Source organism: Pristiophorus japonicus, chromosome 1, assembly GCF_044704955.1.
Source record: "Pristiophorus japonicus isolate sPriJap1 chromosome 1, sPriJap1.hap1, whole genome shotgun sequence".
Lineage (NCBI taxonomy): Eukaryota > Metazoa > Chordata > Chondrichthyes > Pristiophoridae > Pristiophorus > Pristiophorus japonicus.
The window spans coordinates 334,674,439-334,697,074 of record NC_091977.1 but is presented as its reverse complement, the minus strand read 5'-3'; the positions used below and the strand labels follow the sequence as shown (position 1 = coordinate 334,697,074).

At 45.9% G+C, this 22,636-nt stretch overlaps 1 protein-coding gene across 1 annotated transcript in view; it reads left to right on the top strand.

Moving 5' to 3' along the window:
• The window catches only part of LOC139264685 (regulator of G-protein signaling 22-like), a 425,112-nt gene that overhangs the window by 393,323 nt on the left and 9,153 nt on the right, over positions 1–22,636 (top strand). Inside the window, exons 22-24 of the mRNA XM_070881635.1 lie at positions 2,348–2,407; positions 20,355–20,516; positions 20,789–20,968. Of these exons, the coding sequence (XP_070737736.1) occupies positions 2,348–2,407; positions 20,355–20,516; positions 20,789–20,968 (402 nt within the window). The remainder of the gene's footprint in view (positions 1–2,347; positions 2,408–20,354; positions 20,517–20,788; positions 20,969–22,636) is intronic.

The window sequence follows — 22,636 nt, the reverse complement described above, 5'->3', positions numbered from 1 at the left end:
AAAGGACTTATAGGGTGTCCCAGCAGGCAAGCAATCTGTCCTCCAACAGATGGCTAGGAATGCTGAGGCACCACACCAGGGGACTGGTATTGGGTCTGTGGAACAAGAATCTGCTGTCGTCTTTCAGAATGACAGCATTCCTAGTCCCATCACTGCCACTCCGCCAGTGCCCTTGCTACTGCCTGTCATCCAGCCAGCCCAGACAGCTGCCGCACATGCCGAGGTGGTGCAGTTTACAGCCAGTCCTTCGAGGCCCAGAGCTGCTCGAGGTCATGCTGCAAGACTATCTGCAGCCATCCCCACTGAAAGTCAGCAGCCTTCCACCAGTCATGCTGCAGCCACTGGGAGAGCACTGTGTAGGAGCACCAGAATAGGAAAAGGAACACGAAGCACAAACACTAAGGGAATGTACAAGTGTGATTAATTGACGATATTGTTTTGATTTGGAATTGATAAATTTATAAATCATGTTTGTGATGTTTATTTTGTGGTGGCTCTCATTTCAGCTTTGTGTCCAGGAGGATGTTCCATGACAGAATGATAGTAAGGTGGGAAGTGGTGAGCAACAGTTATCTAGGGTTTCATTCATTGGAACCAGAGTCTGATGAGGCACTTACGGACAACCTGTCTGGAACAGGGATCTAATGCCTGCCTCCTCGCTTCCACCTCCTCCTCCTCCTCCTCTTCCTCCCCACTCCATCTAATCTTCTTTCTCTACCTCCTCTTCCTCCTCCCTCCTGAGGTGGTCCTGGATCCTGTGGTGGCAAGGGCTGCTCCCTCATTAATGATGAAGTGTGGAGCAGCAGACCACCATGAAATAGAACACACACTCCAGCGTGTATTGGAGGGCTCCTCCTGAGCAGTCAAGGCTGTGGAACCGTTGCTTTAGCATCGCATGGTCTGCGCAATGCGGTTCTTCATGACAGCATGGCATTCATTATTTGAGTGCTGGCCATGAGTGGTGGGGTTGCAGCTGGGAGTCATCAGCCAGGTGCAGGGCGGCTAGCTCTTTCTCCGAGCAGTCACCCTCAGGTTTGATGTGGTGATGGAAGATTGCTGGCACACTGGACTGGCGCAGGATGAAGGCATCATGAATGCTGCCAGGACACCTGGCATGCACCATCAAGATGCGCTGGGCATGATCGCAGGCTAACTGCACATTAAGAGTGTGGTAGCCTTTGCGGCTACGGAACATCTCAGGTTTTGGTATGTGGTGCTAGAATGCCACGTGTGCAGTTGATGACTCCCTGCACCATGGGGAAGCCTGCTTTCTTGGTAAAGCCACATGCGTGCTCCTCCTGCTTCTCTCTGTTCAGAGATAAGACAATGAAGTCCCTTCCTCTAGAGTACAGATCTTCTGTGACCTCCCGGATGCAATGATGGACAGCGAACTGAGAAATATTAACTATGTCTCCTGCTCCAGACTGGAAAGATCCGGTGGCAAAAAAATTGAGGGCCACGATTTCCTTGAGGATCACTGGCAGTACGGTCATCACCCTGCTCTGAGTCTGCAGGTCTGGTTGCAGGAGGTGAAGCAGAGCCTCCTAATACACTGCTCCTGGTTTGTGCAGGAAGGAGAAGTGCTCTTGGAAGACCCTAGTTGTGTAAGGACTCCTGCTGAGAACCCTCATGCCTTTCCTCCTCCTCCCTCTGCCAGTTTGTTGTCCTCTTCTTCACTGCCTCCGCTCCATCTCCCTAACATACTTAAGCATGAGGGAGACTGAAAGTAGAGCCCCCATGACTGGGAGCAAGTGGCATGAGCAGAACCCTTTAAATGAGAAGCAAGGCATTCTCCATTTGCAGCACCACTCCCTGTCACCTCAAAAATATGAAATAACTGTGGAAAGCTCCAAACAGTTGCACACACTTTCACAGAGCCAGTAGAAATTAAAAAGCAACTCAGCTGCAAGTTATTGATGATCCCGTTAAATAGAGTTGGTAGGGTGGTCCTTCCTGCTGCTAAACGCACTTGGTTATGATTTGGAGAGGGCGTTGGATGGAGCGGCGATGTCCAAAATGGCAAGTCGATCATAAAATCAGCTGATTTTTGTCATGATCTGATTCACTTCCCTATCTGCAGCGTATGAAGGCCACGGCAGTGCTGCCGGCCCGCTTAAAATGGCAGCCACCGAATGTGGGTGGAAGTGAGGCGCCTGCTACTTTTCATCCGAACTGACCTTATCAGCCAGCGTAAACGGGCCGAATTTCACGACCATGAAATTTGTTGGAAAAGCATTAAGTGAAATATATTGAAAAGGTTGAAAAGAATATACAGGTATTTGATCTCTCAAGGGTATCTATTTATAATTTGATCCTATAGTTTTATTTCTTCATATCTGTTCTCCAGGTACAATTGCAGGATGTGGTGGAGGACCAGTTGTTCCAAAGGAGTGCAAAGAAACGTGCTGTGTTGCAGGTGAGAACTTACACCTGAAATGCAATACTTTGCCAGTTCAAGTAAATCAGTATTATATCTGTGTTGTCAAACTCATGCGTTTAGAAATGGTGAGAATATGAGACATAGATTAAAAATCCATTAAAATAAATTGAGATGTGTTTTTGCAAAATGATCTGAGATGATGGGGAGAATTTTAACCCCGTAAAACAGGTGGGTTGGGGTTGGGTGGGAGTTAAAAATCCGAATACTAACCCTAACCCGCCTCCAACCCACTCACTTCTGGTGTTAACGGATACGGGACAGGGGTACAGGCAACAACCCACTCGAAGGAGGCAGGTTGGCATTTTAAATATTATAATGAGGTAGATGCCTCATATTGATCCACAATTTCAAATTTATCTCTGGTCGACTGGGTTATAATAAAAATAAAGTGCGAGGTAAAGGGAGGCGAAGACTGCTGGATCCAGGAGGTAAGTGGATCCAGCGTACCTGCCCCTGCGATTGGACACCCTTCCAACCCTTCTGATCTTCACCCGCACTCCCTAAAGAGGTCTTCTCCCCCAGCCTCTGATCTCATCCCCCAGCCTCCAATTACACCCCTCTCCACCACACCCTCACCCCCGGCCTTTAGTCCCTCGGGCCTTCAGTTTCCAACCCCCCCCCCGCCGGCCTCCAAACGCCACCACCAGCCCCCGTCATCACCCCCCCACCCCCCGCCTCCAAACTCTCAAGCCTCCACTCTCCGACACACCTCTCCCTCTTCCTCTGACACCTCCCCAGACTCCGAGCTCTCAGGCCTCCAATCTCTGACCACCACCCCTCCCCACCCACCCCGGCCACTGATCCCTCAAACCTCCAATCTCCAACCCCCTCTTTCCTGGCCACCGATCCCTCCCTCCCTCCTCTTCACTCCCCGGCTGCAGCCTTGTGCCGAAGGTCTACCCACACAGCAGCCATCCAGCCTCTCAATTTGACTGGCTGCGGCCGGGAAACAGAGAAAAAAAATGTAAATCAGGTCCTATCGTTAAATTTGGCAAGGCCTGAGGGAAACCCATTCTTCCGGGTTCTGCGGACCTCAATCCAGTCCCACCCCCGCTCCCACCCCACTGTAAAAATCCAGCCCAATGACCTGAAAGCTCCTAATTGCCCTTCAATTACAACTGCAGAGCAACAATAGGGAACATTTCTGTGTTATATTTGTCTTCATATGACTTTAGAAAAACACAGTAATGTTAATTAAAGAATGGGCTTTCTGTGTCTTTAAAACAGCTTCCTTATCTCTGGAATTTGCTTGTGGGACAACAGTACTGCATGGATGAACTTTTAGCAAATAATGTTTCAAAAGCTATTGTTGTCATGTATTCAACCAGCAATGTAACCCATGTATAATCTGACCTAAGTTGTACACTGTGAGAACAATGACAACTAGGTGGTGAACTTGTGGGAGACACTCCTTACCTGGACCTTCAGATATAAAAGGGGAAGCTTCACCCACTTCCTGCACTTGAGTGCTAAGGAATAAAGGACAGGTCACAGACTGATCTTCTCTCAAGCATGGGCCTCGTGTGCATTTATACTGTATAGTAAGGACGTATCAATGGCGACGAGAAACTGGGATTTAAACCACGCGAGTATGGCCACTAGCAGAACAGATGAGAGGTACTGTGTTAAGGAATGGTTGGGACAGAGATTCAACATTGTTAAAGCAACACACAGTTCTCCAGGCAGACAAGGGCAATCAGGCATGCCCCAACATGTAGTCGAACCCAGAGGGGGAGTTCGACAGAGACAATGGCAAGCTGAACGGCGATTCACGCCATTGCAAGGGACAATGCGGCCAGTAATGGGGCCATCAACACCTGTTAATGACGCACTCAAGGACAATAACAGGGGCAGTCAGGGACGATCGACTGGCAAGGGACCTTTTGTTTCCAACAACAGCTCATGTTGGAGGCGTGGAGGCACACACTCAGCCGGAGTTTGCAGAGATGAGCAAAATACCTGCAGAAATTGCAGAAATGAACGCTGGGGGAAATCGCTGGAAGCTGAAGTTCAGCGAGTTCATGTGGAGCACATATACAGTTCATACACCAGGACGCCACCGATAATGATGAAAGTGCTCCTCAATGGCATCCCAGTATCAATGGAGCTAGACACGGGGGCCATCCAGTCCCTGATGGGTATCAAACAGTTCGAAAAGTTGTGGGCGTCCAAGGCCAGGAGGCCAAAATTATCGTCGATTGACGCACAGCTACAGACATAAACAAAGGAAATCATTCCGGTGCTAGGCAGCGCCACGGTAGTCGTGACCCACAAAGATTCGAAAAACAGGTTGCCACTCTGGGTTGTCCCGGGGGACGGTACTGCACTACTGGGGAGGAGTTGGCTTGCTGTCATGAACTGGAAATGGGGCGATGTCAATGCAATTTCCTCTGTGGAGCGAGTATCATGCTCACAGATCCTGGACAAATTTGACTCATTATTTCTACCCGGCATTGGCACTTTCATGGGGGCCAAGGTAGTGATTCACATAAACCCGGACGCCAGGCCAGTACACCACAAGGCCAGAGCAGTGCCGTACGTGAAGCGAGAAAAGATAGAAGGCGAATTGGACCGCCTGCTGAGGGAAGGCATCATCTCGCCAGTCGAATTCAGTGACTGGGCAAGCCCGATTGTACCGGTACTCAAGGCAGATGGGTCGGTCAGGATATGTGGTGATTACAAGGCCACCATCAATCAGGTGTCACTCCAAGACCAGTACCCGCTACCGAGAGCGGAGGACCTCTTTGCGACGCTATCCGGTGGCAAACTTTTTTCAAAATTGGACCTGACCTCAGCTCACATGACCCAGGAACTGGCGAGTGAGTCAAAGAAGCTGACCACCGTCACGACACACAAGGGGTTGTTTGAGTACAACAGATGTCCGTTCGTGATTCGCTCGGCCACCGCGATCTTCCAACGAAATATGGAAAGCCTCTTCAAGTCGATTCCAGGGACGGTGGTTTTTCAGGACGACATCCTCATCATGGGCTACGATACTGAAGAACACCTCCACAACCTGGAGTAGGTGCTATGCAGACTGGACCGGGTAGGGCTGCGACTAAAAAAAGCGACGTGCGTCTTCCTAGCTCCAGAGGTAGAATTCCTGGGGATGAGGTTAGCAGCAGACGGGATCAGCCCTACTGCGTCCAAGACGGAAGCGATCCAGAGAGCACCCAGACCCCGTAACACGACGGAGCTGCGTTCGTTCCTGGGGCTCCTGAACTATTTTGGTAACTTTCTTCCCAAATTGAGCACGCTGCTAGAGCCGCTACACGTGCTCCTACGCAAAGGTCGTGAATGGGTCTGGGGGGACAGCCAGGAAAGGGCTTTTAATAGAGCACGCAATTTGTTATGTTCCAACAATCTGTTAATGCTATATGACCCATGTAAGAAACTTGTGTTAACGTGCGATGCATCGTCCTATGGTGTCAGGTGTGTGTTGCAGCATGTCAATGCCAAGGGTCAGTTACAGCCGGTAGCTTATGCCTCCAGAAGTCTGTCTCAGGCAGAAAGGGGCTACGGGATGGTAGAAAAGGAGGCACTCGCATGTGTATATGCGGTAAAGAAAATGCACCAGTACCTGTTTGGCAGGAAATTTGAGCTGGAGACAGATCACAAACCCCTAACGTCCCTTTTGGCCGACAACAAGGCCATAAATGCAAACGCATCGGCCCGCATACAGAGGTGGACATTCACGTTAGCCGCCTATGACTACACAATTCAGGACAGACCGGGCACCGAAAACTGCGCCGATGCACTCAGCAGGCTCCCACTAGCCACCATTGACGGGGCTACTGAGCATGCTGCTGAGATGCTCATGGCTGTTGAAGCTTTCGGAAGCGAAGGCTCATCCGTGACAGCCCGTCAGATTAAAGTCTGGACAAATAGAGACCCGCTATTGTCTCTAGTCAAGAAATGTGTCCTGAATGGGGACTGGGCAGCCATGTACAGAGCATGTTCTGAGGTATTTAAACCATTTCACAGGCGCAGGGATGAACTCTCGATTCAGGCCGATTGCCTACTGTGGGGAAACCGCGTAGTCATGCCCCAGATGGGCAGAGAGGTGTTCATCAGAGAACTCCACAATGAGCACGCGGGCATTGTCATAATGAAGGCAATTGCCAGGTCACACTTTTGGTGGCCAGGGATAGACGCTGATCTGGAACTTTGTGTTCGCAGGTGCAACATTTGTGCGCAGCTGGGCAATGCGCTCAGGGAAGCCCCCCTTAGCCCCTGGCCAAGCCTTGGTCACGCATCCATGTGGACTACGCAGGTCCTTTCATGGGAAAACTGCTTTTGGTTGTAGTATACGCCTACTCCAAATGGATCGAGTGTGACATTTTAAATTCAAGCACATCCTCTGCCACGGTAGAAAGTCTACGGGCAATGTTTGCCGCCCATGGTCTACCGGACGTCTTGGTCAGTGACTATGACCTGTGCTTCACAAGCACTTAAAACCAGGACTTCATGGCAAGCAATGGAATTAACCATGTCAGAACGGCACCGTTCAAGCCGGCCTCAAACGGCCAGGCAGAACGAGCAGTGCAGATAATCAAACAGGGGATGATCAGAATACAAGGGGGTTCCCTACAAAGCCGCTTATCACGCTTCCTGTTGGCCTACAGATCCCGACCACACTCGCTCACAGGGGTTCCGTCCGCAGAGCTGCTAATGAAAAGGACACTCAAAACCCAGTTATCCCTTATACACCCCACCATGAAAGAAATTGTCGAGAGCAGGCGCCAGTCACAATATGACTACCATGACAGGAATGCGAGGGCGCGATGTATTGATGTAAATTACCCTGTTTTTGTCCTCAACTACGCTGCAGGGCCCAAATGGCTCGCAGGCACTGTGATTGCCAAAGAGGGAAATAGGATTCTGGTAGTTAAACTTACCAATGGACAAATCTGCCGCAAACATGTGGATCAAACAAAAAGGAGGTTCAGCAACCCCATAGAAGAAGCAGAGGAAGAACACAATATAGAATTCACTCCTCCACAGATGACCGAACACAGGAACCAAAGGGAGGAGAGCCCAGTCACTGTGGGCAGTCCAGATAGGCCTGAGGCACCGCAAACAGCAGACACTCAGGCCAGCGCCCAACAACCGGAGCCCCAACTCAGGCACTCTACAAGAGAGCGTAAACCACCAGAGAGACTCAACCTGTGATCCCAATAAGACTTTGGGGGGGGAGGTGATGTCATGTATTCAACCAGCAATGTAACCCATGTATAATCTGACCTAAGTTGTACACTGTGAGAACAATGACCACTAGGTGGTGAACTTGTGGGAGACACTCCTAACCTGGACCTTCAGATATAAAAAGGGAAGCTCCACCCACTATCTGCACTTGAGTGCTGAGGAATAAAGGACAGGTCACAGACTGACCTCCTCTCAAGCATAGGCCTCGTGTGCAATTATAATTGTGATTCGTCACTGCACTTTATTTCTGTTATAAAGTTTTTCAGGATAATGTATTACCAAGAACTCCTTACATATTGTAAGGGAAAAATTTTTACCTTTAGTGGCTGGGCTTCCAATCACAGCTGCAGAATCAGTCTTGTCACACTTTGTCACAGTTGTTGGCAGACAAGGAGCCTAGTAAAGGCATTTGAAAACCTTACTCACAAATACCTTTTGGGGGAGAGATACTTCATATTATTTTGGCCAAAGGCTGAAAACAGGCGCTAAATGGGTGCTGTGCTAATAAGTTTGAAAGTCTGGATTTAGTGTACAACTTTTGTCCTAATTGCTGATTTCCATAATTTGTGGCAGGTTTGGCATTTAAGTGCTGATTAGATGCAATTTTAGTGGAGAAGTACATGTGAGCTCATCGCACCCACTTCCACTGAAGTTATGGAGTGCATTGACTGGCACACAGCAGCACGTTGCAGGATGTCTCAGGGACTAAAGGAGGTTCTTGGACGGGGCACTGGAGGTACTTGGTGGAGGACGTTGCCCTCCTGTCTAACCCTCTGTCAGCAGCTGGTGCTACTCTGCCTGGCCTCATGTCCTCATCCCATTCCTTGTTCAGACAAAGGGGGACCCCTGGCCAGATGCCCATGGCCAAGCACAAGGGGTATCTGACAATTCGGAAAGATAGACAAGAAGGGAAAGAAGGTGGGGTAGCTCTGTTAATAAAGGATGATATCAGGGCAGTTGTGAGAGACGATATTGGCTCTAATGAACAAAATGTTGAATCATTGTGGGTGGAGATTAGAGATAGTAAGGGGAAAAAGTCACTGGTGGGCGTAGTTTATAGGCCCCCAAATAATAACTTCACGGTGGAGCGGACAATAATCAAGGGAATAATGGAGGCATGTGAAAAAGGAACGGCAGTAATCATGGGGGATTTTAACCTACATATCGATTGGTCAAATCAAATTGCACAGGGTAGCCTTGAGGAGGAATTCATAGAATGCATACGGGATTGTTTCTTAGAACAGTATGTTACAGAACCTACCAGGGAGCAAGCTATCTTAGATCTGGTCCTGTGTAATGAGACAGGAATAATAAACAATCTCCTAGTAAAAGATCCTCTCAGAATGAGTGATCACAGTATGGTTGAATTTGTAATACAGATTGAGGGTGAGGAAGTAGTGTCTTAAACGAGCGTACTATGCTTAAACAAAGGGGACTACAGTGGGATGAGGGCAGAGTTGGCTAAAGTAGACTAGGAACACAGACTAAATGGTGGCACAATTGAGGAACAGTGGAGGACTTTTAAGGAGCTCTTTCATAGTGCTCAACAAAAATATATTCCAGTGAAAAAGAAGGGTGGTAAGAGAAGGGATAACCAGCCGTGGATAACCAAGGAAATAAAGGAGAGTATCAAATTAAAAACCAATGCGTATAAGGTGGCCAAGGTTAGTGGGAAACTAGAAGATTGGGAACATTTTAAATGACAGCAAAGAATGACTAAGAAAGCAATAAAGGAAAGATAGATTACGAAAGTAAACTTGCGCAAAACATAAAAACAGATAGTAAAAGCTTTTACCGATATATAAAACGGAAAAGAGTGACTAAAATAAATGTTGGTCCCTTAGAAGATGAGAAGGGGGATTTAATCATGGGAAATGTGGAAATGGCTGAGACCTTAAACAATTATTTTGCTTCGGTCTTTACAGTGGAAGACACAAAAACCATGCCAAAAATTGCTGGTCATGGGAATGTGGGAAGGGAGGACGTTGAGACAATCACTATCACTAGGGGGGTAGTGCTGGACAGGCTAATGGGACTCAAGGTAGACAAGTCCCCTGGTCCTGATGAAATGCATCCCAGGGTATTAAAAGAGATGGCAAAAGTTATAGCAGATGCATTCGTTATAATCTACTAAAATTCTCTGGACTCTGGGGAGGTACCATCGGATTGGAAAGCAGCTAATGTAATGCCTCTGTTTAAAAAAGGGGGGCAGACAAAAGGCAGGTAACTATAGGCCGATTAGTTTAACATCTGTAGTGGGGAAAATGCTTGAAGCTGTCATTAAGGAAGAAATAGCGGGACATCTAGATAGGAATAGTGCAATCAAGCAGACGCAACATGGATTCATGAAAGGGAAATCATGTTTAACTAATTTACTGGAATTCTTTGAGGATATAACGAGCATGTTGGATAGAGTTGTACCGATGGATGTGGTGTATTTAGATTTCCAAAAGGCATTCGATAAGGTGCCACACAAAAGGTTACTGCAGAAGATAAAGGTACGCGGAGTCAGAGGAAATGTATTAGCATGGATCGAGAATTGGCTGGCTAACAGAAAGCAGAGAGTCTTGATAAATGGGTCCTTTTCGAGTTGGAAATCAGTGGTTAGTAGTGTGCCACAGGGATCGGTGCTGGGACCACAACTATTTACAATATACATAGATGACCTGGAAGAGGGGACAGAGTGTAACAAAATTTGCAGATGACACAAAGATTAGTGGGAAAGCGGGTTGTGTAGAGGACACAGAGAGGCTGCAAAGAAATTTAGATAGGTTAAGCGAATGGGCTAAGGTTTGGCAGATGGAATACAATGTTGGAAAATGTGAGGTCATCCACCTTGGGGGGAAAAAAAAACAGTAAAAGGGAATATTATTTGAATGGGGAGAAATTACAACATGCTGCGGTGCAGAGGGACCTGGGGGTCCTTGTGCATGAATCCCAAAAATTTAGTTTGCAGGTAATCAGGAAGGCGAATGGAATGTTGGCCTTCATTGCGAGAGGGATGGAGTACCAAAGCAGGGAGGTCCTGCTGCAACTGTACAGGGTATTGGTGAGGCCGCACCTGGAGTACTGCGTGCAGTTTTGGTCACCTTACTTAAGGAAGGATATATTAGCTTTGGAGGGGATACAGAGACGATTCACGAGGCTGATTCCGGAGATGAGGGGGTTACCTTATGATGATAGATTGAGTAGACTGGGTCTTTACTCGTTGGAGTTCAGAAGGATGAGGGGTGATCTTATAGAAACATTTAAAATAATGAAAGGGATAGACAAGATAGAGGCAGAGAGGTTGTTTCCACTGGTCGGGGAGACTAGAACTAGGGGGCACTGCCTCAAAATACGGGGGAGCCAGTTTAAAACCGAGTTGAGGAGGAATTTCTTCTCCCAGAGGATTGTGAATCTGTGGAATTATCTGCCCAAGGAAGCAGTTGAGCCTAGCACATTGAATGTATTCAAATCACAGATCGATAGATTTTTGACCAATAAGGGAATTGAGGGTTATAGGGAGCAGGCGGGTAAGTGGAGCTGAGTCCACGGCCAGATCAGCCATGATCTTGTTGAATGGTGGAGCAGGCTTGAGGGGCTAGATGGCCTACTCCTGTTCCTAATTCTTATGTTCTTATGTTCTTATTTCTCCTGGTGACCCTATAAGGTATCCAATAAGGTGGACTAGCACAACACTTATGCTTGTCAGGTGGAGCCCTCAGAGAATTTGCAGAATAAATGTTGCTAGAGTGTTGGTGAAATCTTGACAAAGTGTACCAGAAAGTCTCCCAATGTGTTTCTGAGGTCCTGTTCACAGCTCCAGCAGCAAGTGAACATGAAATGTTGAGTATCCCTTTAAGTCGTGGTAGAAATCCTCAGCAAGGATCTGTTTACTCCCAAACAACCTGTCGCTATTAGGAGAAGGCACTAGGACAAGCAGTCGCTACCAAAATGTTGCAGAGCCACCTTAATGAGCACTAGCAGGCATTTTAAGTGGCAATCAGTCCCTTACCGAGCCTCTGGGTGGCCGTTCCTAGTGCGCGCTTCAACTCCTTTACCAAGATGGCATCTTGCACTAAAAGCAGGCTAAACTGGCATGTAAGCTCAAGATCCCAACTTGACCACCTCGGAGGCTGTTTAGTGCCTAAACATACTGCCAAAAATCGCCTCCACTGTTTTACTTTTTAATTTTTAGGACTGAGGTGGTTCTTACTCATTTCTACACCCACCCCCTCAGCTCCAGCTTCTACTTTACAATTAAATTCTATACTTGATGAATGTCAGTAGGTCTTACATTAATGTTTTATTATAAAGAATACTAATATTTTCTCAAAATATAATTTAGATCAAAAGTAATGGAATGCTATCCACATCTGTCTCACTTCAAAACATTTGGCCCGACTCAAGCCAAAGTCTCAACATCAACAGGCCTTAATTTGCAACACTAAGGCCAGAATCTTGCCAGCGCTCAGAGCGCAGGTTTACAGGCGGGTCTGCCGTTGAAATCTAAAAGATTGACAGTGGGGCAGTATCCCACTCTGAGCACACCTCCTTGTTAATTTCCCAAATGCCAGCTCTGCCTGCGGTTTGCAGACCCGACACGAAGCAGCGGATCAGGCAATTGAGAAACTTAAAAAGTTGCTCGAAGGTATTTAAGCAGCATTTTAGCAGGTCCTAACGATTTTTTCAACTTTTTCACGAGGTTCCTAGTGCTCGGAGATGAAGTCAGATAAGCGTGTCAGGTTCTCAATGACTCTCCATTGCTGTGAATAGTTGACAGCTGCAAAAGTGGTATAAAAGCTACCATTTCATAGCTGTTCAATTTCCAATCCGAAAAGCAAGAGCATTCAGGATTTATAATTTTTTCAGATTTATGGAGGTTTGAAGTGTTTGCAGTGAACTCTTTATCCAGTGTCATCTCCTTGCAGCAACCACTCTCGCCATTGACAAATCGCTTCTGTCATCTCAACTTCAGCTGCCATCTATTCCATCAGCATCAGCGCCCTTAAAAAAATATCACCTTGGTCCTCACTACGGTCAGCCCCAACACCTACATCACCAGGCACACCAGCAACATCAACAACAACACCAACCTTCTCCGCAAACACCTGATGCTGCATAGGACACAGAGCATCTGCACCCGAGCACATTGCTGCCCAGGACGCCAGGTATGGCCTCACCATGGCCAGATTTACTTCACTTGACACTGTACACCCTGGCTGCCACATGATGTGCCAAGTTGGTACCACCCCACACCAGCAACATAAAGCACCCCTGCAATGCCTAAACCATTCCTTTCACACTCATCACCATTGCGGAGGTGGGGGGTACCCTAATGTGTCACCATTCATTGCAACTCACTAAGCTACTTCCACAGGTGCACACAAATCTGTCCAAGAACACAAAGTGTTGAAAATAAAGATTTCAATGTTTGACAACACATTAACAAAAACTTTACATGAACATTGACTAAAAGACCCAAGTGCCTACCCTTGGTATTGTTAGTTGGTATGATTGGACAAGGATGAGGGTGAGTGTGAGTGCACATCAGCCACCACACAGGCTTGACAAAGCTAGGCCTTTATCCAGTGGCAAGGGTTGAACCAGGATGACTGGAGACTTGCTCTGCTGTACGGACCTAGTGCGCACGCATATCGTAGTGTGGGCAGGCCCGTGCTACCCCTAGGCCGTGGGCTCTTCTGGGCCCCGTACCCTCATTCACCGCACCTTCACCCACGATGTTCCAGGGCCTGGTGCTCCAGCTCTATTTATAGCCCCGACCTGCGGTGGTGTTCTCAAACAGGTCAGGGCAGCCCACAATGTAAGCATATGAAGCTTAAATAAAGGAGACTTTGAAGGTATGAGCGCAGAGTTGGGTAAAGTGGACTGGGAAAATGGATTATTAAAGTGTAGGACGGTTGATGAACAGTTGTGTACATTTAAGGAGATATTTCACAAATCTCAACAAAAATATATTCCAGTGAGGAGGAAAGGGTGTAAGAGAAAAGATAGCCATCTGTGGCTAACTAAAGAAATAAAGGACAGTATCCAATTAAAAACAAGGGCTTACACAGTGGCCAAAACTAGTGAGAGAACAGAAGACTGGGAAGCTTTTAAAAGTCAGCAACGAATGACTAAAAAAATTATTAAGAAAGGGAAGTAATCTAGCACAAAATATAAAAACAGATAGCAAGGGTTTCTGTAGGTACATAAAAAGGAAAAGGGTTGCTAAAGTAAAATTTGCTCCCTTAGAGGACATGACCGGGAATTAGTAATGGGGAACATGGAGATGGCAGAAATTCTAAACAAATATTTTGTATCAGTCTTTACGGTAGAGGACACGAACAATATTCCAACAGTGGATAGTCTAGAGCTATGGCGGGGGGGAGGAACTTAACACAATCACAATCACCAAGGAGGTGGTACTCAGTAAGATAATGAGACTAAAGGCAGATAAATCCCCTGGACCTGATGGCTTGCGTCCTAGGGTCTTAAGAGAAGTAACGGCAGGGACTGTGGATGCATTGGTTGTAATTTACCAAAATTCCCTGGATTCTGGGGAGGTGCCAGCAGATTAGAGAACTGCAAATGTAACACCCCGATTCAAAAAAGGAAGCAGACAAAAAGCAGGAAACTATAGACCAGTTAGCCTAACATCTGTCGTTGGGAAAATGTTGGAGCCCATTCTTAAAGAATCAGTAGCAGGACATTTGGAAAAGCAAAATTCGGTTAGGTAGAGTCAGTATGGATTTATGAAGGGGAAATCAGGTTTGACAAATTTGCTGGAGTTCTTTGAGGATGTAACGAACAGGGTGGATAAAGGGGAACCAGTGGATGTGGTGTATTTGGACTTCCAGAAGGTATTTGACAAGGTGCCACATAAAAGGTTACTGCACAAGATAAAATTTCATGGGGTTGGGGGTAATATATTAGCATGGATAGAAACATAGAAACTTAGAAACATAGAAAATATATGCAGGAGTAGGCCATTCGGCCCTCCCAGCCTGCACCACCATTCAATAAGATCATTCCCTCAGTACCCCTTTCCTGCTTTCTCTCCATACACCTTGATCCCTTTAGCCGTAAGGGCCGTATCTAACTCCCTCTTGAATATATCCAATGAACTGGCATCAACAACTCTCTGCGGTAGAGAATTCCACAGGTTAACAACTCTCTGAGTAAAGAAGTTTCTACTCATCTGAGTCCTAAATGACTTACCCCTTATCCTTAGTCTGTGTCCCCTGGTTCTGGACTTCCCCAACATTGGGAACATTCTTCCAGCATCTAACTTGTCCAGTCCCGTCAGAATTTTATATGTTTCTATGAGATCCCCTCTCATCTTTCTAAACTCCAATGAATACAGGCCCAGTCAATCCAGTCTCTCCTCATATGTAAGTCCTGCCATCCCGGTAATCAGTCTGGTGAACGTTCGCTGCACTCCCTCAATAGCAAGAACGTCCTTCCTCAGATTAGGAGACCAAAACTGAACACAATATTCCAGGTGAGGCTTCACCAAGGCCCTGTACAACTGCAATAAGACCTCCCTGCTACTATACTCAAATCCCCTAGCTATGAAGGCCAACATACCATTTGCCTTCTTCACCGCCTGCTGTACCTGCATGCCAACTTTCAATGACTGATGTACCATGACACCCAGGTCTCGTTGCACCTCCCCTTTTCCTAATCTGCCGACATTCAGATAATATTCTGCCTTCGTGTTTTTGCCACAAAAGTGGATAACCTCACATTTATCCACATTATACTGCATTTGTTATGCATTTGCGCACTCACCTAACCTGTCCAAGACACCCTGCAGCCTCTTAGCATCCTCCTCACAGCTCACACCGCCACCCAGCTTAGTGTCATCTGCAAACTTGGAGATATTACACTCAATTCCTTCATCTAAATCATTAATGTATATTGTAAATAACTGGGGTCCCAGCACTGAGCCCTGCGGCACCCCACTAATCACTGCCTGCCATTCTGAAAAGGACTCATTTATCCCGACTCTCTGCTTCCTGTCTGCCAACCAGTTCTCTATCCACGTCAGTACATTACCCCCAATACTATGTGCTTTAATTTTGCACACTAATCTCTTGTGTGGGACCTTGTCAAAAGCCTTTTGAAAGTCCAAATGCACCACATCCACTGGTTTTCCCTTGTCCACTCTACCAGTTACATCCTCAAAAAATTCTCGAAGATTTGTCAAGCATGATTTCCCTTTCATAAATCCATGCTGAGTTGGACCGATCCTGTCACTGCTTTCCAAATGCGCTGCTATTTCATCTTTAATAATTGATTCCAACATTTTCCCCACTACTGATGTAAGGCTAACCAGTCTATAATTCCTCGTTTTCTCTCTCCCTTCTTTTTTAAAAAGTGGGGTTAGATTAGCTAACCTCCAGTCCATAGAAACTGATCCAGAGTCGATAGACTGTTGGAAAATGATCACCAATGCATCCACTATTTCTAGGGCCACTTCCTTAAGTACTCTGGGATGCAGACTATCAGGCCCTGGGGATTTATCGGCCTTCAATCCCATCAATTTCCCTGACAGAATTTCCCGCCTAATAAGCATTTCTTTCAGTTCCTCCTTCTCACTAGACCCTCAGTCCCCTAGTATTTCCGGAAGGTTATTTGTGTCTTCCTTCGTGAAGACAGAACCGAAGTATTTGTTCAACTGGTCTGCCATTTCTTTGTTCCCCATTATAAATTCACCTGAATCTGACTGCAAGGGACCTATGTTTGTCTTCACTAATCTTTTTCTCTTCCCATATCTGAAGAAGCTTTTGCAGTCAGTTTTTATATTCCCAGCAAACTTCCTCTCATACTTTATTTTCCCCCTCCTAATTAAACCCTTTGTCCTCCTCTGCTGAATTCTAAATTTCTCCCAGTCCTCAGGTTTGCTGCTTTTTCTGGCCAATTTATATGCCTCTTCCTTAGATTTAATACTATCCTTAATTTCCCTTGTAAGCCACGGTTGAACCAGCTTCCCCGTTTTATTTTTATGCCAGATAGGGATGTACAATTGTTGTTGTTCATCCATGTGATCTTTAAATGTTTGCCATTGCCTATCCACCATCAACCCTTTAAGTATCATTCGCCAGTCTATCCTAGCCAATTCACATCACATACCATTGAAATTACCTTTCTTTAAGTTCAGGACCCTAGTCTCTGAATTAACTGTGTCACTCTCCATCTTAATAAAGAATTCTACCATATTATAGTCATTCTTCCCCAAGGGGCCTTGCACAACAAGATTGCTAATTAATCCTCTCTCATTACACAACACCCAGTCTAGGGTGGCCAGCTCTCTGGTTGGTTCCTCGACATATTGGTCTTGAAAACCATCCCTTATACACTCCAGGAAAGCAGAGTGATGGGGATGTGATGAGTGGCACAGCAGGATGAGGTTAAGTGTGGCTTTGCAGTAACGTTTCGTGATCTACTGAGATCATTGAAAGGTTTGCGCCACTGTAGCCAAGTCCTCCTGACAATATCCCTGCTTGTGTCCTCCTGTACAATGTGCAACCAGGCTGTGTTACTGTCCTAGAGAGGTTTCTTCTGCCCATTGGAAGGGAAGAGGACCTCCTTGTATGTTGTGACTCCCTCCATAAGCATCTGGAGGGATTGATGGGAGAACCTGGGTGCAGCCGTGCACCTTTCTGCAGTGCTTGTCTGTGTTTGCAGCACCTCAATGCTGCAGAACACTGACAGCATAACTGTCAAAATGAATGTGGGCATGGTCTCTTTAAGGAAACCAGCTGATGACGCGTCATCAAATGACATCATCAGACCCACTTCCTTTAAATTGGCCGGGAACCTCGCTTAGCAAGTCCTATCAACACAAAATCATTTGGAGAGAGCCGGATAAAAACAGGAGCGGGTTTCCAGTCTCCACCCGAATTCGCCCGCCTCGCTCCTGACGCAGTAGGAAAAATCGCAGCCTAAGTCTTTGATCTATAAATTCCCTACATTACCACCGATGGTTGGCAGCATATTTCTGCTAAAATTGGCGGCTGCCTCACTTCCACCCGCTTCCAGTGTGGGACACGATGGCCATCATTTTGGTGAGCTTCATAGCGCTGCCTAATGCCAACGCTCGCATCCCAAATTAAATTGTGCAGATTGTGGCGTCAATCGGGATACAACGCCTGATTTGACGCATGACTGCATTTTTCGTTGTCACCACGTGCCATAGCACCCTCTCCTAACCATGCACGGATCTCACAGTACTGAAGAGACGCTGTCTGCCCTTCTTAAAGGGATAAGTTATTCTTTTAGATAAGTTTCGATTGCAATTTTGGAGTTTAAAAAAATATTTTGTTGAAGTAATAGCTTGGTGCAACACATCTAAAAAGTTGTTAAAGTGTGCAGGGTGTGCTGCTGGATGCTTGCAAGGCTTTGGTAAAGGAAGGTCTCTACGAAGACAGAAAATGCTGGAAATACTCAGCAGGTCAGGCAGCATCTGTGGAGAGAGGTACAGAATTCACGTCTTGGCTCGAGATACTGTCTGACCTACTGAGTATTTCCAGCATTTTCTGCTCTTATTTCAGATTTCCAGCATCCACAGTATTTTCCTCTGAGAAGTCCAATCGCTCACAGTCCTGGGAGGCATATGGAGATGAAGCAGAGGCAGCAAATGTAACAAGCTGCTCGCAGAGGGAAGAGGAAGACACAGAAGAGGAGGAAGCAGAAGAAGGAGAAGCAGAAGGATGGATGCAATCCAGACAGCCCCTTTCTGACCGGGATATCCGGAATGGAATCATCCACCTGTGGTACCAATGAACACAACCCCAAATCCACTTTCAGCATTTGTCCCACACCTTACCTTCCCTCTGTTACTGACCATCTCAGCATCCTCTTGGCCACAATGCTGAAATAAAAGTCACCACAAAGTAAACTTTCCAATCCAACTTTATACATCGATCCATCCAAAATGACATCAAGAAATCAACTCATCAGCATGTGCATTCCCTCAGTGACTGTCGTGTGTGCCTTTGCCTATTCTACTTATGACACGCAGTACTACCCCAGTGGCTGCAGCATGGCTGGTGGAAGGCTGCTGACTTTCAGTGGGAGACACCGCAAATGGCCTTGCAGGAGCTGGTGACTGGGAGTATCAAATCGAATGATGTTTATTATTATCATTCTTTTTCCTTTTCTTTTTCATTTTCTTCTGGCTGGGCAGGCTGGATTTCTTGGGTGTCTGAAATGAGAAAGGCAAAATGGTAGAGTTGTGAGGGGAGAGCGATAAAGCAAGAGCTGCATGCTTACACCATGCGCGTCTTGTATATCAGAAGATATTGTGGGAATAGGGGAAAGTGGGACATGAGAAGTAGGATAACGTTTGTTGATACCTGCATCTTGTATTCTTTCAGCCCCATCGCTGCCAAGTGCTCAGCCATGCCCCTGCAAAAAATGTCCAGCATTGTCACTTCCAAGGGGGTGAGGTGAAGCTAGGAATATGAGGTCTGCCTCGTGTTAGGTACAGATTGTAGGTAGGATGAGTGATGGGCGGGAAGGTCATGCATTGAACAGTGAGCAGTTGGTAGGAGACGGCTTTTGACTGATATTGACCACTCGTCTGAGGTCATGAAACTACTTTGGCCACTGGAGCCAGGTCCTGGGGGTAACACTGCTGGTAGTGACGGCCTCAGTGATGTGGTCCCACATCGTTCTTTCTAGAGGGCCTCCTGGCCCCTGTGGTTAGAGGACCTCTCTTCCAAAGTTGACCTCCTGCACAAAGCTGGAGTGCTGCGGCGAGACCCTGGGTGCTCTTTCCCTGGCCTGTTGTTCGTGCTGAACCATTTTTACGTGCAGAAGACAGTTCAGCTTTAGGAGCTGAAGACTGCTTGGTTTGGTTTGATTTTTAATGTTTTTTTCAGAAGGCAGTTGAGCTCTAAGGGTCCGAGACTGCTTTCTAAAATGTCAGCCTTGCTTTAAGAAAAAAACATAGCCACACTACATTGAGCCTCCTGCTGAGTGCACACACCGAGGCAGTGCGGTCCTCGCTAGGCTGTGCACTCCAATCATTAAAATCATCAGGCAGCACCAAAACAACGGCGCTGCCTGCAGTCTTTTTACTGGCGCAAGCAAGTCTTGCCCTGCAATGGCACCGCCCATTCTCGGGCTTTATTGAATTTCTAGGCCTGAGTGTTTTACAAATGATCCTGTTTTGTGTGACTCATAAATGCATACTTTATGAAAGAATGTGGCCACTTATGCACTAGCTTTTCAACTGGGGAATTGTTGCCAATGACAGACCTTGAAAATATATTTTTTTGATGAGGAAAGAGTGATAAAAGCTGTGAACACATTAACATAGGTTAACGTATTTATTTCTTTACAGCGAAGCAACGAGAAGGTAATATTGGACACAAATGAGCTGTAACTTTCACTTGAAATTAGAAAGAGTTTATGGGTCTGAATAGAGATGGGATTCAAATTCCAAAATTTCTGAACTTTGTTCATTTTATGAAGTTCAGATGGTGAAAATTTGAACCTCTCACCTGAAATCTCAGCCTCTGTAAAGCCACCATCTCGTTTTCCTCACCAAAGGCTATTGGACCAATGGTACTGAGCCTTCATTGGGCCTTGGCAAGAAAACTGCAGAAGCTTGAAAACACCAGCATCCCAAAGTTTTTAATGCTTCACTTCTCTTCTAATGGTTTGTGAAAATACAGATGATGTCAGTGATTCCAAACATTAATGTTTCCAACAGATCCTGGATAACAAATTTGTTTCCTCATCAAAAGAAATCATTGCATTCCGTAAAGCCTTGCTAAATCCAGTAACAGCTCTCCAATTTCAGCATTATCTGTCACTGAAGGGAGAATTGATGGAAAATAATGTGATCTTCTGGCTTGAGGTTCAAAAATACAAGGTAAATAAAGAACAGGATCTGATTTTTTTTTAAGTAACTAATAATTCAAAACTACTTTCAAATGAGTCAAATATTTAACTTACATAAAATACTCTAACAAAGAATGCCACTGGCAAAAATGTGCGTGTGTGTCTGTGTAAGTTGTGTTTGAGTTTGTGTTGGTCTGTATGCATATTTTTGATTTGCATCTGTCTGACTGAATACTAATTTCTGCAGTCTAAATGGCACAGAAAATAATATAGACCTTTTTTCTGTGCTTCTTTTTCGTTCAGGACATGTACCATTCTCATGCTAGCAAGGAGAGCATGCAGAATAAGATCACTGCCATCATTAGTTGCTTCATCAATTCCAACATCCCACCAACTCTGCAGATCAATATTCCACCAGAATATGCATATGAAATTATTAATTACAGGCAAGAGCAGGGACCATATATCTTCAGAGAAGCACAGGTATGTGAAGAAAAAAATGTAAAGGAGCTCAATAAGATGACCTCGTAACATTTTGCGAGCAATATGGATATTACCAGTGGAAGAGCAAGATGGGAAGTCCTTCCAGTCGTTAAATTGGTTGCATAACTTTTCTTCAACCTCCGAGCTCACTGAGAACAGAACGCCTGCATGTCCAGTGGATACAGTTTTAAAACACAACTTGTCAGGGTGTGTTTGGGTATTGGTGCTAATCAGTTCCCGATGGGAAATTATTTTACCTGCTCAATGTAGGATATAATAAACTAACTAGAGAAGGTAGAGATTGTATTAGATTAAAAGAAGAAGCTTACAATGTTGCCAAAAAGAGCAGTAAGCCTGAAGATTCTGAAGGTTTTAAAAATCAGGAAAGGATGACCAAGAAAGTGATCAAGAGGGACAAAGTAGAATATGAGAGTAAACTAGCAAGAAATATAAAAACAGATTTTTTGTAAGAGTTTTTACAAGTATGAGAAAAGAAAGAGATTAGTGGAAGTAAAATGTGGGCCCCTTCGAGGCAGAGACAGGATAAATTATACTGGGAAATAAGGAAATGGGAGAGACATTAAACAAATATTTTGGACAGAATTTTAATTTGGAGGTGGGTAAGGAGCGGGGTGGTGAGGGGCTGGAAATGCTCGGAAAACATGGGAGAATAGGTTTCCCGCAGGCCCTGCCAAATTTAACAGCAGGATCTGATTAGTATAAGAACATAAGAACATAAGAAATAGGAGTAGGAGTAGGCCATTTGGTCCCCCGAGCCTGCTCCGCCATTTAATAAGACCATGGCTGATCTGATCATGGACTCAGCTCCACTTTGCTGCCCGCTTCCCACAACCCTTTATTCCCTTATCGCTCAAAAATCAGTCTATCTCCGCCTTAAATATATTCAATGACCCAGCCTCCACAGCTCTCTGAGGCAGAGAATTCCATAGATTTACAACCCTCTGAGAGAAGAAATCCCTCCTCATCTCAGTTTTAAGAGGGCCGCCCCTTATTCTGAGACTACGTACCCTAGTTTTAGTTTCCCCTATGTGGAAATATCATCTCTGCATCCACCTTGTCGAGTCCCCTCATTATCTTATATATTTCAATAAGATCACCTTTCATTCTTCTGAACTCAAATGAGTATAGGCTCAACCTACTCAGCCTATCTTCATAAGTCAACTCCCTCATCTCCGGAATCAACCGAGTGAACCTTCTCTGATGCAAGTATATCTTCCTTAAATACGGAGACCAAAACTGCACGCAGTATCCTAGTGTGGCCTCACCAATACCCTGTACAGTTGTAGCAGGACTTCTCTGCTTTTATATCCTATCCCCCTTGCAATAAAGGCCAACATTCTATTTGCCTTCCTGATTATTTGCTGTACCTGCATATTAACTTTTTGTGTTTTGTGCACAAGGACCCCCAGGTCCCTCTGTACTGCAGCACTTTGCAATTTTTCTCCATTTAAATTATAATTTGCTTTTCTATTTTTTCTGCCAAAGTTTGGAATCAATATTTCCCACCTGCAGCCAGCCAGATGGAGAGGCTGACTGGCTGTCGGACGGGTAGGCCTGTGACACCAGGCCACAGAGTTGATCAGAGGCTGGAGGAGGATTGGGGCCGAAGGGGTAGGCCAGAGGGGGATCGGAGCCGGAACGAGGAGG